This window comes from Brachionichthys hirsutus, chromosome 22, assembly GCF_040956055.1.
Source record: "Brachionichthys hirsutus isolate HB-005 chromosome 22, CSIRO-AGI_Bhir_v1, whole genome shotgun sequence".
Lineage (NCBI taxonomy): Eukaryota > Metazoa > Chordata > Actinopteri > Lophiiformes > Brachionichthyidae > Brachionichthys > Brachionichthys hirsutus.
Genome location: NC_090918.1, coordinates 6,678,116 through 6,693,256, shown reverse-complemented (window position 1 = coordinate 6,693,256; position 15,141 = coordinate 6,678,116). Strand labels below are relative to the sequence as shown.

General features: G+C 50.8%; 2 protein-coding genes across 2 annotated transcripts; one reads left to right on the top strand and one right to left on the bottom strand.

Moving 5' to 3' along the window:
- LOC137910972 (transmembrane protein 60-like) lies at positions 1–486 on the top strand. Its single transcript, XM_068755393.1, has 2 exons — positions 1–84; positions 169–486. Exons 1-2 carry the CDS (start codon positions 1–3, stop codon positions 484–486), a joined length of 402 nt encoding a protein of 133 aa, XP_068611494.1.
- Positions 487–3,588: 3,102 nt separating this feature from the next.
- On the bottom strand, positions 3,589–12,657 carry LOC137911137 (lysine-specific demethylase RSBN1L-like). The gene is made up of 9 exons (XM_068755556.1): positions 12,048–12,657; positions 8,596–8,739; positions 7,975–8,489; positions 7,736–7,894; positions 6,694–6,831; positions 6,316–6,458; positions 6,042–6,212; positions 5,837–5,945; positions 3,589–5,013 (listed from the first exon to the last, which is right to left on the bottom strand). The coding sequence occupies exons 1-9, from the start codon at positions 12,655–12,657 to the stop codon at positions 3,589–3,591; spliced, it is 3,414 nt and encodes a 1,137-aa protein (XP_068611657.1).
- Between the last annotated feature and the right edge of the window lie 2,484 nt (positions 12,658–15,141).

Genomic DNA, 15,141 nt, shown 5'->3' with positions numbered 1-15,141 from the left:
ATGTCTCTGGCTCAGAGGGTTCTGTTGACCTGGGTCTTCACCCTGGTCTTCCTCATCATGTTGGTACTCAAGCTGGACGGAAAGGTAGAATCTGTAAATGTCATTATTAGCTGCTCACCCAAGATGCTCCATGGATTAGCAAAAATATTCCCCTGCCCCTCCCTGCAGGTGACGTGGAATTGGTTCCTCATCTTCCTTCCCGTCTGGGTCTTCGATGGCATCCTCATCCTCATGCTCGCCATCAAAATGGCCGGGCATTGCAAGCCCGGCTACGACCCACGCAACGGCTCCCCGGACCTGCGTCTCCGGGCCTGGTACCTGACGGCCATGCTGCTCAAGCTGGGCTTCTGCCTGACGCTGTGCGCCAAGCTGGACGAGCTGGCGGACGTGAAGCTGACGTTCGTGTGCGTGCCGCTGTGGACCGTGCTGCTGGGAGCGCTGGTGGAGCTGGGGCTGAACATCTTCCCCGAGAGGAGAGAGGCCTGAACAATCGCCGCGTCACGATTTGCCGAAGATCGATCGGTTCTTTGAGACCCGAAAGAAATCGTTTTCAGAATGAAACTAAAAGTACGATCAGTAGAATCGGCTGTGAGGGCTTCACGAGGGCTCGTCTGTCCAAATCGACTTTTAAAAGAGAGCAGGCGTCTACGTTTTAAGACTACTGTGAAACGCACCGGAGGAATCGGGCGTTCGCTTTGGGTTCGATCTGAACGCGTCCGGCGTTTGTTTCCGCTGTATATAAGCTGCTCTCTGAATCAATACTCGGTGAATCGTGTCCTTTCGTAGAGTGACGTAAGCGTAACTATCATTCCTTTGGTACCAGAATAATGGAAGGTACATTTACACACGCCGTAGATATTATGTGGCTTAAAGACGCTTCGACTTCCGGCGGTTCAAGAGTTTCTAACTGTCTGAGGTCACAAAAGCATCCGGGAGCAACTTGTGATTCTTGTGTGTGTGTCCCCCCCCCCCCCCCTGGCTGCACCCTCCGTCCGCACAAAGTGGCTTTTGTATCTTGTAAATCACGCAAAGGACCACATGCCCCCCCCCCCCCGAATCACGAGAAACGAACCCCCGACGTGCGTCTCCTGAATTACAGGGACGTCAGGACGAGATGGAGCTCGTGAGATCTCGCTTTTGTTTCCGAATATTTCAAATACATTCTTTGCGTTATTTTGCACTATGTAAAAAAAATAAATGAGAAGACCAGGGTGTTTTTTAAACATCAAAAGTATTTGGTAGTTAATGCATGTCTTGTAAGAAAAGGAAAAGAATAAATGGTTTCTATATAATAATGACCTGTGGGTGACATATTGATACGAAATGTCTTTGTGATGCTAATCGTGTACATTTGTACGGTTCACAACACGAAACATAGTTACGAGGAAAACTCTGCATTTATAAGTATTCATGTTTTGGGTTTTTTTATGTCTTGCCTTTAATTATAAAAGAGCAAATAAACGGCTCTATTTCCTGCTGCCGTCCTCGCCAGAGGAACCGAGAGTCTGGATGGAAATGACTCGAAGCACAAAGACTCGACTTTACTTCCACGAGGCCTCGCGGCGTGAAAGCTGGACTCCCAGTCGGGCGCTGACAACGTCAACGGGCGTCGCCATCAAAGAGACAAATCGGAGTATTCTTGTACCGCCTTGGATAAGTTATCGAGCTGCGACAGACCACAAGCATGCAGAAACAATGTGGAATAGCAGCCTCTCAGACGGGCTCCGCTGGAGCTGAGCTTGATTCCTGAACACACGCCAACATCATCAGGCACTTATCTCAGGTACCGGCAGGGCCCGCAAAGGCTGCGTCTATAATTAAACATCTATTTCTGAAGTCTTTAGACACGTTGTGCGTTTCGCACTGCGTTTGTCATTTACAGTTGCTTTTATGAATTAACTGATAAACATAAAAGAGTATCTGGTTGGGTGTCGAGTATCAGAGAATAAGAACATTCCCAATAAGAATAGAAAAGTCCGGCCTGCATTTATTTCCCAGCTCAGAGTGCGCGTCTCTCTGATAACACTCACGCAGTTTGAAGGAGGATTTTCACTCTAAAACACCCCCCCCACTCCCCCCCCACTCCTCTGCAAAAGGTCAGCTGACCTCTGGCATTCCTGCTGTGCGGGACTGAGCACAGTTTTGTCTTTCAGGCTCTCCGCTGCTCCCTAGTGGCCAAAATGTGTCAATGCCTCGATGAATTATTAAAAGTGTTCAGAAAACTGGATTCGTTGGACTCTGAGAAATGGTTTTGGGGCTGCATCACCGGCGACTCCAGAGAACATCAGCAGACCAGAAAGCACGAACTCGAACGCAAAACCTCGCCAAACGACAGAACCTTTTATTAGCTAGGCTCGTATTTAAAGTAGAAATGACACTGCAAGTGTTCTTTTCCTCTTTACAAAACTTCATATGTATACTACGGTGCTGACAGTTTAAAAAAAAGAGAAAGGAACTCTGGTGAAAACAATGGCAGCCTCTGAAGACTTTGTTTTTAGATGGCAGATATTTGGAAAACATTCATTTCCAGTGACGGCAAGAAAAATAAAGGAGTAAAAACTCTCTCGATTATGGTTCCGGACCGTTTAGTAGTTCACAGTTGAGGGCAGGCACTGGGGAGACCTCATGGGCTACATTAAGCAAGGGAGCCTGACTCCCAATATTGAGATTAAAATCAATACATTAATTTCCTCAAGATCAAAAATCCACCACTGAGGCAGAAGAGCAGAGAAATCTAAAATCTGGTATTCATCGATTGGAGAAACAGAGTTAATCATTTATTAATTTAACGTCACTCCAGTTGCTGGTTGATTAATAAAACATTTAAGACAGGATACTGGAGCAAAACAGGATTAAGCGAATTAAAAAAAAGTGCTGAGAATTGAATGATTCGTGTAATAATCTTTGAAGAACCTGAAATAGTTGATAATTCATTAAACATTTCCACCAATATCAACTTTACCAAAATTGAATTTTCTTTTGCTATAAAAATGTAGTTTACTTTACGGAGTTCTAATCGACATGTGGATTAGCCGACACTTGTGAAACACACAGTAAACACGATTCGATGGGATGTTAGCGACGACGAGTAGCTTCTGAAATCAGAATAAAAATACGAGTGAATCTTTTCAACATATAAATAACAGGGAAATTAATTTAATTTAAATTCAGCAGATTATTGCAGAGCGTTATCGCTCAAGTACGTCATCTTATTGACTGAGATGCGTCAATACTATATATATATATATATATATGTCGAGTCAATATATTAGTGCATTGTATAATAAGACATTTGACCCATTGTTATTCCAGAAACAGTTTTGGGCACAAACGAACACGAAATGGAAGCAAGTTTAAAAAAGAGGCCAAAATTTTGAGCTCTTTTATAAATACGTGAAGCACAAAGTCAATCATGAAGAAATGTAATTCATTCTCAACCCGATTAAAAACAGAAGCGTGGGTTCAATCTGAACCAGCCGGACCAAAATGTCGGGGGGGGGGGGATTAAATCCAACGCCGACGTCGTCCTTCCTTTTTTACATCGTTTTACGACATCGAGCGAAATAAAAGCTTCCTTATGTACAAAAACTACAAAATGTGTCTCTGCTCCTCTTCGTGCGTCGAGGGAGGAGGGAGGGCGGGAGGAGAGGGCTGGGGGGGAGGCGGCAGAGAGGGAGGGGGAGGTGGAGGCGGCGAGGAGGAGCACGGGGGAAGCGGCGGCCGAGGGAAGGGCGGGGCCGGCGCCGGCGCTTGGTACTGCGGTCGCAGCGGGTAAGGGCCGGGCGGTTGAGACAGGAAGTAGTGGTGGGGGGGGAAGCGAGGAGGCTGGGGAGGGAAGAAGGCCTTGGCGTGCGGCCCCACCATGTACTGGTGGTGGCGTGGCAGGTGGGGGGGGAGGGGGCTCGGCTGGTAGTAAGGCTGCGACTGCGAGAAGCTCGGCTGGCGCGGCGGGAAAAGGTGAGGCGGCACGCTCTGACCCAGGAAGGAGTTCATACTCTGCGCCTGCGCGGGGGGGGAGGGGTTCGGGGGGAGGTGGGAGTGTGGCGGGAGAGTGGGGAAAGAGGGGGGGAGCATGTGAGGGGGGTTCGGCGGCGAGAGACGCTGGGGCGTGTATTGCTGCATGTACATGCCCCGCCTCCCGGCGTCTGGCGGCGCCCGGGAGTCGACGCAGCGAGTCCATTTCTCGTGCGTTTGTACGTCCGCGGAGGACGAGCCGCGCGGCGGCCAGACGTCCGAAGCGAAGGAGTCTCTCGGGCGAGTCGACTTAAAAGCAGGAGGACGCTCCGTCGTCATGGACGCGGCGGGAGGAGAGAAGGTGGGGGGCGTGTCCACGGCAATCTTTGGACTGGCCAGGGAGGACACGGCCGTCGTCGAGACAGACGGCGGCGTGGGCCGAGCAGACGACGGCGAGGAGGCAGAGGATGAGGAGCGATGAGGAGTCACGGCCGAAGAGGCGGAGCCTCTGCTGCGGTGGTGATGAAGGTGCTTGGACGATGCCGCTTTGGGCTTTGCGTCCCGATGAGGAGGGTGAGCCGACGGCGATTTGTTCTTGCAGACAGGCGGCGCTGGAGGTTCTGGTTTCCCTCTAGGAGGAGGCGAACCTTCCCGTTTGGGTTTCCTTCCTTCCTTCGGCTCCTCCCTCTCTCTGTCGCCGCTCTCGTCGGCGTCCGCAGAGGGAGCGGCGAGCCGAGACGAGAGAGGAGAACGTCGTTCTTCCTGTCTCGATGGCAACGTCCCGTTTCCTGCCTCGCCGCCCTCGTGAACCGAAAGCCTTTCCTCCTCCTCCTCCTCCTCCTCCTCTCCCTCCTCCTCCTCCCCCTCCGCCGCCCCCTGGTGGTACTGTCTTAAGCGCACGTGCCACGCCAGGCTGCAGACGGACGACACCGTCTTGAACTGGTGGACCACGTTGCGAGGGATGAAGTAGACGTCGTCGTGGCAGAGGCGGATGCGGGCGTAGCGGATGCCTTCGCGGCGCAGCTGGTTTAGTTTGGCATCATCCACCCACTGCACGCACTGCGGGGAGGGGGGGGGGGGTCCGATAGGGGGGGCACGTCGAAACAAAATATCAGTTTTAGCTTGACAGAAGAATTTTAAAGTGAACTCTACATTTTGTTCAGACATTCCTTTAGCTGCTCCGTAGCTAAGTCAGTCGTTCATCACTGCTTTTCAAAACTGATCAACTTTTATTGTTTATTTATTCTATATGCATTTGGAATTCGCCTGCAAAGCAGAATCAATACTGGGTAAAATAAAATACAAATATTTTATTAATCCTGATAAAATAAAGTTAAAGAATTGCTCTGACTAATTGCAGTTCAACGTTTCTCCACCAGACGGCAGCATCCAACATCAGATGACGTGAACTACAACTTATCAGTGCAACACTTGGGACGAAGGCATGCGCGTGTGTGTTTATTTACGCACACACATAAATAAATGTACACGTGTGCGTGTGTGTGTGTGCGTGTGTGTGTGCCTGTGTGTGTGTGTGCGTGTGTGCGTGCGTATGTGTGTGTGCGTGTGTGTGTGCGTGTGTGTGTGCGTGCGTGTGTGTGTGTGTGTGTGCGCGTGTGTGTGTGCGTGTGTGTGCGTGTGTGCGCGTGTGTGTGTGTGTGCGTGTGTGTGTGTGCGTGTGTGTGTGTGTGTGTGCGTGTGTGCGTGTGTGCGTGTTTGTGTGTGTGCGCGTGTGTGTGTGTGTGTGTGTGTGTGTGTGCGTGTGTGCGTGTGTGTGTGTGTGCGTGTGTGTGCGTGCGTGCGTGTGCGTGTGTGCGTGTGTGTGCGTGCGTGTGCGTGCGTGTGCGTGCGCGTGTGCCTGTGTGTGTGTGTGACGCGACACCTGAGACAGTGGAGGTTCGTGGAGGTCCAGCTGCAGCCTCTGAACCACATGAGGGAAATCACCGGCATGGAAACACACGACGTCTTTGGTAACGCGAGGCGGCTCCGAGCTGAGAGCGAGGGAGGGGGTCGGGGGGGGGCAGAGCGAGAGAGATGAAACGGGATCCGGCTCCTGAGCAGAACCCCACGCGTCCCGCTTTGCCCACCTTTCTCCGGACCGCACGGCCTTCAGGACCCCCACGGCGGCCGTGGTCTCGCGTTCGAAGCCCTGCCCGATGTGGTCGGCGTGGGCCCGGGTCCGGTCCTCGAACAGCAGCTCTCTGGGCTCGCTGGTCCTGGGCAGCGACTGCAGCAGGTTCCTCACCTCGTTGGTGGACCTGCAGCGGGACGGGGACGGGGGGGGGCGAGGACACGTCTCCTCTCTGGCTCTCCACGACTGGATTAGCAGACATAAACGCGTTTAACCCTTCGGAGACTCACCGTCTCCTTTTGAAGGGGGACTTTGGAATGTCGGCGACGGGTATCATCTGCTCTCCGGGCCTGACCCACATGATGGGACCGTCGTCGCTCTCCGTGGGATTCATCAGCCTCAGGCTGGAGAGCGTCCCCCACGGCAGAGTCCGCTGTAGCCGCGGCGACAGAGGAGAGGGCGAAGCCGGTCAACGGCGTCGGCGAGCGTTTCATTTCTTTCAGCGTAAGAAGAATTGTGCGACGAGAAAACCGCCGCCGCCCAACACGGACGAAGCCAACGACCGGCTCCTCGCGCCGCAGGAGGAGGAGGAGGAGGAGGAGGAGACGCGTCCTCCTTTGATGTCGGGCCGATTAACGCCACCGCCCATCCATCCTGTCCTCGCTCACCTTCAGGAAGGGCGACTCTCCCAGCATGCCGAGGAACTCGGGGAAATAGTCGCCGACCTCCTCGTCCACGGCGCCCACCAGGCTGATCTGCCTCATGGCGCCGGCTCTGTAGGTGCCGTTGCTGTAGGTCCTCTTCACCTGCGGCGACGGCGGGAAACACAACACAACGCCGCCGCGCCGTCAGCGTCGACACGCCAAGCGATTAAAAAACACACAAATAACAACAAACAAACAAACACAACATCACACAGATAGTGTGTGTGTGTGTGTGTGTGCGCGTGTGCGTAACTTGTTGCATGTTGTGTGCTTAGCTTAGCGTGTGCGTGTAGGCTGCTCGCCTGCGATGAGTCATCATTTGACAGTAAGGCAGAAATGAGGAGGAACACACACACACACACACACACACACACACCTTGTTATCCATTACAATACATGCGACAGACACGAGGCCTGCGTGTGATCTCTCTCTCTCTCTCTCTCTAAGCTACACCAAGCAAAGAATGGAGGGATGAAAGAAAGGATGAAAGCCCAACACAGAGGCGGGAGGCGCAAAAAGGAGGGAGAGGAAATGTGTGAGAGAAATCCATCTGTGTGTACGCACACCTGCACTGCTCACGTGTGTGTGTGTGTTTGTGCGTATCTGTGTGCGTGTGTGTGTGTGTGTGCCTCAAGGTCATTGCTGAGAGCTAGAAGGAAAAAAAGTCCAGCGGACAGTGACGCTACCCCTGCAGGGAACGCCACTCTTAAAGGGACAGCTCAGGGAGCGCAGGTCAGCGCAGGAGGAACTCCACCTGGAGGCTTCGTCCCCCTCGCCGTCTCCATTTATTCAGAGACGTGCGAAGACGGAGGACATTTGAGGACGCGAAGACGAACAGAAAAACGCACGCTGAATGTTTCATGAGAAAGAAAACACGGGCACCGGAGAGCTTAAACTCCCCGACGCCCCCCGCAGGCAGGCGGGCCTCGCTCTCGTCTACAAGCCGGTCGTAATAGCCGAAGACGCATCGTCCTGAGAGGGACGTCTCCGCCGCGCGGCGCTGACCTGAGAGTAGAAGTTGGCCATGGTGGTGGTTTCGATGTCCTTCTTTCCCAGTATTTCCATCTTGACGGGAGCCGCTGGGAACTTGGTGGAGAAGTAGTCCAAGAAGTCGGGCAGGTAGCCGGCTTCTCCGTGGACGATCCCCATGACGTAGTGCGCCGCCTGGTGGACAGCCGGCGCCGCGGTTTAGACCGATCCGGGGCGCAGATGTCCCGCGGCTCGACCGGACCGGCGTCCCTTACCTGGGAGGAGTCCTCGCTGTAGGCCAAGGCGACGAACTCCTGGGCAAACTGCTGCCTCTGGTCGGCGGAGAGCGAGGAGAGCTGGGAGGCGTAGGCGTGGGCCACCAGGGCCCCCCCGTTGGGCTGGCTCTCAACGTAGAAGAACGGGGCGAACTCCAGGCCCGCCATGCCGGGGTGGGGGCGCTGCAGCCGGGGCGCCTTGAGGGTCGACGGGGAGTCGGGAAGAGGGGAGGTTAAGGGGGGCGGGGGGGTGACGGGGTGGGGGGAAGGCGAGTTTTTGCTGTCGGCTGGCGGGTAAACCGGAAGAGGGGACTTAAAGAGAGACGGGGAGGAGTCGCGAGGAGGACTGGAGGGAACAGGTGAGGAAGAGGAGGGCGGGAGGAGGAGGAGGCCGGCGCACACGGTTTGGCAGGAGCGGTGGTACATCTTCACCCGTTTGTGCTTCTTCTTCTTTTTCTTCTTGACCTTTTTCATTTGCAGCTGCTCCGCGTCGGCCTCGGCTTTCTCTTTCCCACCTGGACAAAGAGAGAGAAGCGGAGAGGAATCATTCCTCCACGCTTTACAAAGGAAAGAAAAAGAAAACCCGTAACACACGCTGAAACGTTTAACGGGCCGCTTGACCTTTAACGGGCTGCTTGACCTCTCCGTTCTCCCGCTTGATCTCGTTCGCCGCTTTGTGTTTCTTCTTCTCCCGCTCTCGGTCTTTGAACTTCTTCTCCCTCTCCTCTCCGTCGCTCTCCCTCGCCTTGTCCTTGTCGGAGCGCTCTGCGGACACGAGGAAGAGCCGAAACAAACCCGAATCAGCGCTGGGGCTTCGCTCCACCTCGACCATCACGCCCAACGTTTCCCTTGATCTTTCTGCTCTTCCTCCTCTGCAGGACTTTTTTTTTTGCTTCTCCTGCCGCAGCAAACTCGTCTCTTCGCCAGGCCTCCGGTGTCGCTCGTGTTTCCTCAGCTCTATAATTACCTTCCACTCTGCTGTAAGGCAGCAGCAGCCACTTTGCATGTTGGATCGTAACCTTAGAATTACATCTCAAAAAAACCCTTCCCTGTTCTGCAAGCGTTGCCTTTGGACCCGTTTGAACGGCTCTGGATGAGACGATCCGTTTAAAAATAAGGCTTGGTCCCTCCACTGGAGCGAATAAAACCTCACCTTTCTGATAAGAACTTTCATTTTAACACGGCTCCTCCTTTCATTCTTTCATCCTTAAAACCCCTGCTTTTTTCGCCCCGCATTTCTTTTTGCAGATTCTCTCGTTTTTTTTCCTTTGAACTCAGTCGAACCCATCTTTAAAACGGATGCAGTGTTTTCAGACCGCTCGCTCTGCAGACCGGGGGGGGGGGGGGGGGGGCATCCACTTTTCTAATGATCTGTTGAAACGCTAAGAGAGCCGGAGACGTAACTGACGAAGAAGCGGCCTGCAGAAGGGCCTGAGTGTTATCAATCATTAAACTCAAAACTGCCTGTCGTGGGAAACACAATGGAACCCTGGGGGGCGGGGGGGGGGGGGTAATAAAAGCGATGCAGCTTCTTCTTCACAGCTTGTTGCCTGGCTTTCCTGAGCTCAGCGGGTGGTTTTCCCTGTTCGGATGATCACAGGAGCGAAAAGCACTTTGAAAGGCAGAAGGCCAGAGGCTCGGCGTTCACGACGGCGATGCCGGCGCGGCGCCACACAGGAGAGCAGCGTGGCGAGTCCAGAACGTCAGCAGGGTGTCCGTACTTTAAATGTATGCATGTGAGGAAATGAATGCAAAGGCACCGAGAGAAGGCCTTCTTTTTCTAATCTAATGTAAAGACTGATATTAGACAGAGAGGGCGCTAAAGGCCCTTAAATATGCACACGTCCTTTCTTTAACGTCTCGTTACGCTTCTACAACAACGCTGTGAATCTTGCAGCCTGAGAACCACTCGTGTTGTCTGGCAGGCAAATTCATTCTGCAGGAAATGGATTCCCCGTGGCAAACGGCGCCGGGAGAAGAAAAAAAGAGAAAGCCTCTCGTGCAAACGGTGACAACGGCTGTAATTCAAAACACACGTAAATCGTTCCAACTGTCGCTTGAAAGACTTCAAACCGGAGCCGGAACAGACCGTCGGCCGCATCACGCACCGGCGCTGCTCCCGCTCGGAACCTTTTTAAGGCTTGCTCTCGGGACTTTGTGACACGTCTGTGCTTCTGCTTTGCGTGCGGGTCAGTTTCCGCTTCCCTTCATTCTGCGAGCTCACATCCGAAGTCCGACTTTGCAAACGGTAACTCTAGATTCTCATTTTTAACGGCGAATCTGAAACATCTGGCCGGAGACCGCAGATGGAAGCCTGCAGCCTCTCGGCTGACTGGCAGATGTTCCTTTGATGCGTATTAATCCGGCGGGTGTCACCGACGGGTCACACGACTGAACGCTGAATGACGTTAGAGTTGAACGCTTTCATTTCGCTCGACCTCCAGCCTTCCCTGCGCAGCAACATTTCCTCGACTCGGCCTCCTGTCAAAACCCGTCTCTGGTTTCAGCACCAAATGCAGCCAGGAGTCGCCGCCCCCCCGGCAGCTGCCTCCGCCACAGCGAGCACGCCGCTAATAACATTACCGAGATGATGCGATACGCTTTTGATCCCTGCAGGAACATTTCCCCCACTCCCCCCCCCCGCCTTGCAAAAAAAAAAAGGTCAGGGCACATTCGGCCTCCTGGTCCTTCTGATAAACCTGCAGTCCGGACCCGCACACGGACCCGCTGGGATACGTTACCAGTCATTCCCAACTGCAGCTGGGAGAAGGCTCAGCCAGAACAGAGCATTTTTAATCAATGAAAGATTCCGTTCAGCAAAACTGGGCTCTAGCAGAGCTCCTCTAAAGAGCGTCTCAGTGAAAGAGTGCTAATAATTAGTGCTACTTCCAGCTGCATCTTTTAAAGTTCACCAGGCCCGCGGATGAAGCTGCTCCAAGCTGAATAACGACCACTTAAAGTGGTTTTTATAATATTCTTACGGGCAGAATTACAAATTGTAATCCTACTTTTTTAAAGGTTCTCTTTAAAAAGCTACCACCAGCCTTTACCGGATATAAAAATACAATAAAAGCAGTCGAGCATTTCCAAAGCAGCCCGTTTACAATACGGCGCTTCTGTTAGGACTACAAAGCCCACAGTGGCAAACACAAAGACCCAGAAAGCATTCCTAGTTAGTCTGACGTCATAGCTGAGATGTGGGTAAAAATGCTTCATACTTAATAGAATAGATTACTATATATTTTTTTTTTAAGACATAAAGGGCTAAATTATAGAAACTTATACTAGAGGTATAAATGCTGTTTTGCAGGCGGCAACACCTGTGGGTCACAAATAAACAAAAAAAAAGAACTAAATGTGGAAGCGTTGTGTAAACAAAGACATTTATAAAAAAACATTCCGTCGTAGTGCGTGGAACAACAAGAACGTGAGTCTGTTTCCACGTCACACAGAGGGGGGCGTGGCGCGCTACCATAACAACGCTTGCCCTATAATGGCGGGCGGCTGTCATTACGTTATTACAGCAGCTTGTAGTTTTAATACACGCAACCTTTCAAGGGAGGGGGGGGGGGGGGGGGGCACACGAAAAACATTTAACGCTATTATATTCCCGTTTAAATACAGGATTAGCCCAAGTCTATTACATTATAATAAAAAGTATTGGATATAATTGTTTTAAATTAAACCCGCGCGACTACGTTAACTACGTAACAAAATCCGCAGCAGCACGAGACGAGCGGCTCGCGCGACGCTTCTCCTCGCGCCCGGAACGCTGTCGTGAAAGAAGAGCCGAACACTCGGGCAGCCATAGCCCGCGGAAATGCGGAATAAACTGGGCGAAACAGCCGCCAAAAGTCGCTGTAAAGACATTCTGTCGCGTTGACGCACCAACACAACTCACCGCCGAGGAGTGCTCGGGTCTCCGGACAACATTTTGAAGCCCGTTGCGAGTCCGAAAACGGAACTGCCTGTCCAGACAGATGAGGAGGCAGGGCCACACGCAAGGCTGCGGAACGAGACGAGCGACAAACTTTAAACATTCACCTGAAATTAAATGATTACAAAAGGCCTACCTTTGGGTAGCAACACGACCTCCCCGTTTTCCCGCTTCGCGGCAGAAGAGTTTACGTCGTCGTCGTTGTTGTTGTTGTTGTTGTTGTTGACATTAATCCCGGGTCCGGGGGTCAACAACAGTTTGTGTTTCTTTTTCTCCTCTCCGCCTCCTCTCCCCTTCTCCCTCTCTTTCTCCTGCTGTCTGTCTTTATTCGCTTTCTTGGGTTTGGAGGAGGAAGGCGCTTTGTGGAGGAAGAAGTCGCTCTTTTTGAACACTTTGTGCGTGTTTGTAGCGGGCACCGGAGGCACCGGAGGCACCGGCGGGTCGCCGCCGCTCGTCTTGACCGGGCTGAAGCTCCACAAGCCCGCGCCGGTCCCGTAACTCTGGTGCTTCGCGGGCTGGCTGCTGCCGTTGCCTCCCACTCCCGCGTCCCTGCTGAGTTTCTTGGGTTTCACGGTCCTCTCCTCCGCTCGGACCTTCTTGGGCGGCGGCGGGTTGAAATCCCGGGTGGGCAGAGAGCGATGGCCAGAGGTTTCCTTCGCCTCGGTGGCCTTGACGAGCGCCGTGGCTACCGCTGTCGCAACAGACGCAGCCACGGTGAGGTGAGCGGAACCCAACGAGGCCGCCATCTTGAGGCTTCTCCCTCTATTTACTCTCTTTCCCGGCCGCCGCCGCTGCTGCTGCTTTTTTGTTTTTTTTTGCGCTACGTGCAAAGCAGGCAGTGAGGGGGGCGGGACAAGAGGGGGACTGACAGGCAGGTCGGGAGGGGCGGGGCTAATGCGTGATTGACAGACAGAGGTGAAAATAATAGAGGCGGGGCTAAGTACCGTATGCGTCATCGTCAACTCAAACACGCCATAAAAAAAAAACCTCAAACTCGCATTGTTTATTCGTAAATTTCCTTTTTTGCGTTATTTAAAATGAAAATAAAAACCAGTTTGTTTGTTTTTAACATTTCTAAATCAGTCATAAATACAAAGAGACACAAACAAAACATCCCCATCGATGCGCTGGCGACGCGTCCGGGGTGTACCCCGCCTCTCGCCCACAGCAAGCTCGGATAGGCGCCAGCAAAGCCGCAAAGACAAATGGATGGATGGACATAAATAAAACGGTCATTAATCACTATCATCCTTTAAACGTATCAGCTGCAGCAATATTTGGGGTTTTAAAACAAAGCTGATGCAGTTTTCACTTTCTTCAGTTAGCAGAGCAGCCTGCTGCTGCTACTGCTCACATATGCTGAACACTGATTGGCTATATTTATAAGCCATTACGTAACGCGTTAAACGGCTCCATGGGAAAACTGAGTTGACCCAGTTAAGCCAGCAACCCGTCTTAATTTATACATACAGAGAATAACTGAAATTACTATAAGACGCGATGTGCAGAGCTGGGAGTCATAAGGAGATACTAGGGAAATGTAAGATCTTTTAAATATTACTAAATATCTAAATCGTCATGTGGCTTGTTTTCATTACGACCGCCAAAACCTGGAACAATCAAGAACTGGAACCACATTGACAATTCTGAATCGTTAAAATCCAAATTTGTGATTTAACATGAATGCAATCTGTATGTAAACACATACAAACACAGTGAAGTTCACCTTTCTTACATCATATTAAATAATTAAAAACAAATAGGCGTGTCTTATTGAATGTTCCATCTTTACTGATTGATTTCTGCAACATACAAACATTTTTTTTTGGAGTCTTTGAGGCGGGTCACTGGGGAGGAAGTGTTAAATGAGTCCCACAGGAGGCAACGAGCGCACGGCAGCGAATGACGTCACTCAAACTCTTGCCTAATGATGATTGGAGGAAAGAGGGGGAAAGGGGCGGGCTCTCACGTAAAGGCACAGGTGGGCTCCTCTGAGATCGACGCTTGTGTCGATATGAAGGTTTTAGGTTTGTAGAATGAGAGACAGAGATTAAAGTTAAATAAACAGCAGGAGGGAAAGCAACAAATAGAATGAGGAGAAATGATGGAGAGAATACGTGAGTAAAGACAGGAGGAGAGGATTGGGCTGAAGCAGTGGACTTGTGATGCAAGAAACAATCGCGTATACAAAAATAACTTTTATAATACCATTTACAAAAAAAAGACCATTATCATCATCAATAATATTATTACAATCTTATTCCAAGCCCATGGTAACCATCTGACAGAAGGGGGAGGGGCTTTATTTATTATGCCATTCCTCTGCCAACCGATTAAAATGAACAAATCAATCTTTGTAAGCATAAAAATAAAAACAGACCCTGAAATATCTGCCAGAAGCAAAAGCAAAGGGCAGCAGAATAATTTACAGTTTCAGGAATCATCATCATCATCATCATCATCATGCACTGACTCTTACATCTCCGAGATAAAAACTAAATCTGAAATATTATATACCTAAACTGCCCTGTACAGCTCCTCATAAAACAATGCATCCACTGTGTAGTTATGGTAGGTAGAGGGGACAGAGAGGGAACAGCCGTCGTCTTATTGTCTCACACAGGAAGGTACAGAATGAGGAGAACCCACTGGCGGGTCGTTTTTACTGCACTCAAAAAATAATTATGCCCAAAAGTATTTTATTACTTAAAATCAATGTAAAGTTTACTTATCATGCTGGTTCGATGCGTATAAATTTACTACATTAATGCCAACTCGTACATAAATCTTAGGTGTTTATTCAAGTATTTATTATTCAAGTATTATACATACGAGTTTTCGAACTAGTTATGTCTAATAAATCACACTGGAGTCAGTTAACTTAAGCACTTTTACTCAACATGATAAAAAAAACTGCATTTAAAATTAACTTATACGATGAATTCAGATGGACAACTTTATATTTAAGTGAAAATGGGTGACTTAAACATTTTATGCGTAATTACTTTTTGAGTGTCGACTCGCGAGTTTCTTTTTTTAATCGTGACAAAACTGACTTGTGTGGTCGTTTGATCTCAGTGCCTTTCGGAGGAGGGGGAGAAAACAAACAACAACAGGAAAATAATGTGGAAGTAAATAGAAATAAGATGCAAATTAGAGTCCGAAGTAAAGTCGACACACAAAACGCGCCGAGACAAAAGAGCTGAAGGACCAAGCCAAACTAAGGAGGA

Excerpts from the sequence above, each read along its gene's own strand:
- LOC137911137 (XM_068755556.1), bottom strand. The coding sequence starts at position 12,657 with ATGGCGGCCTCGTTGGGTTCCGCTCACCTCACCGTGGCTGCGTCTGTT. Across the intron at positions 8,490-8,595 it reads GGTCAAGCAGCCCGTTAAAG|GTGGGAAAGAGAAAGCCGAG; the intron begins GTCAAGCGGCCC and ends CTCTTTGTCCAG. Across the intron at positions 6,213-6,315 it reads TCCCCCTTCAAAAGGAGACG|GTCCACCAACGAGGTGAGGA; the intron begins GTGAGTCTCCGA and ends GTCCCGCTGCAG.
- LOC137910972 (XM_068755393.1), top strand. The coding sequence starts at position 1 with ATGTCTCTGGCTCAGAGGGTTCTGTTGACCTGGGTCTTCACCCTGGTC. Across the intron at positions 85-168 it reads TACTCAAGCTGGACGGAAAG|GTGACGTGGAATTGGTTCCT; the intron begins GTAGAATCTGTA and ends CCCTCCCTGCAG.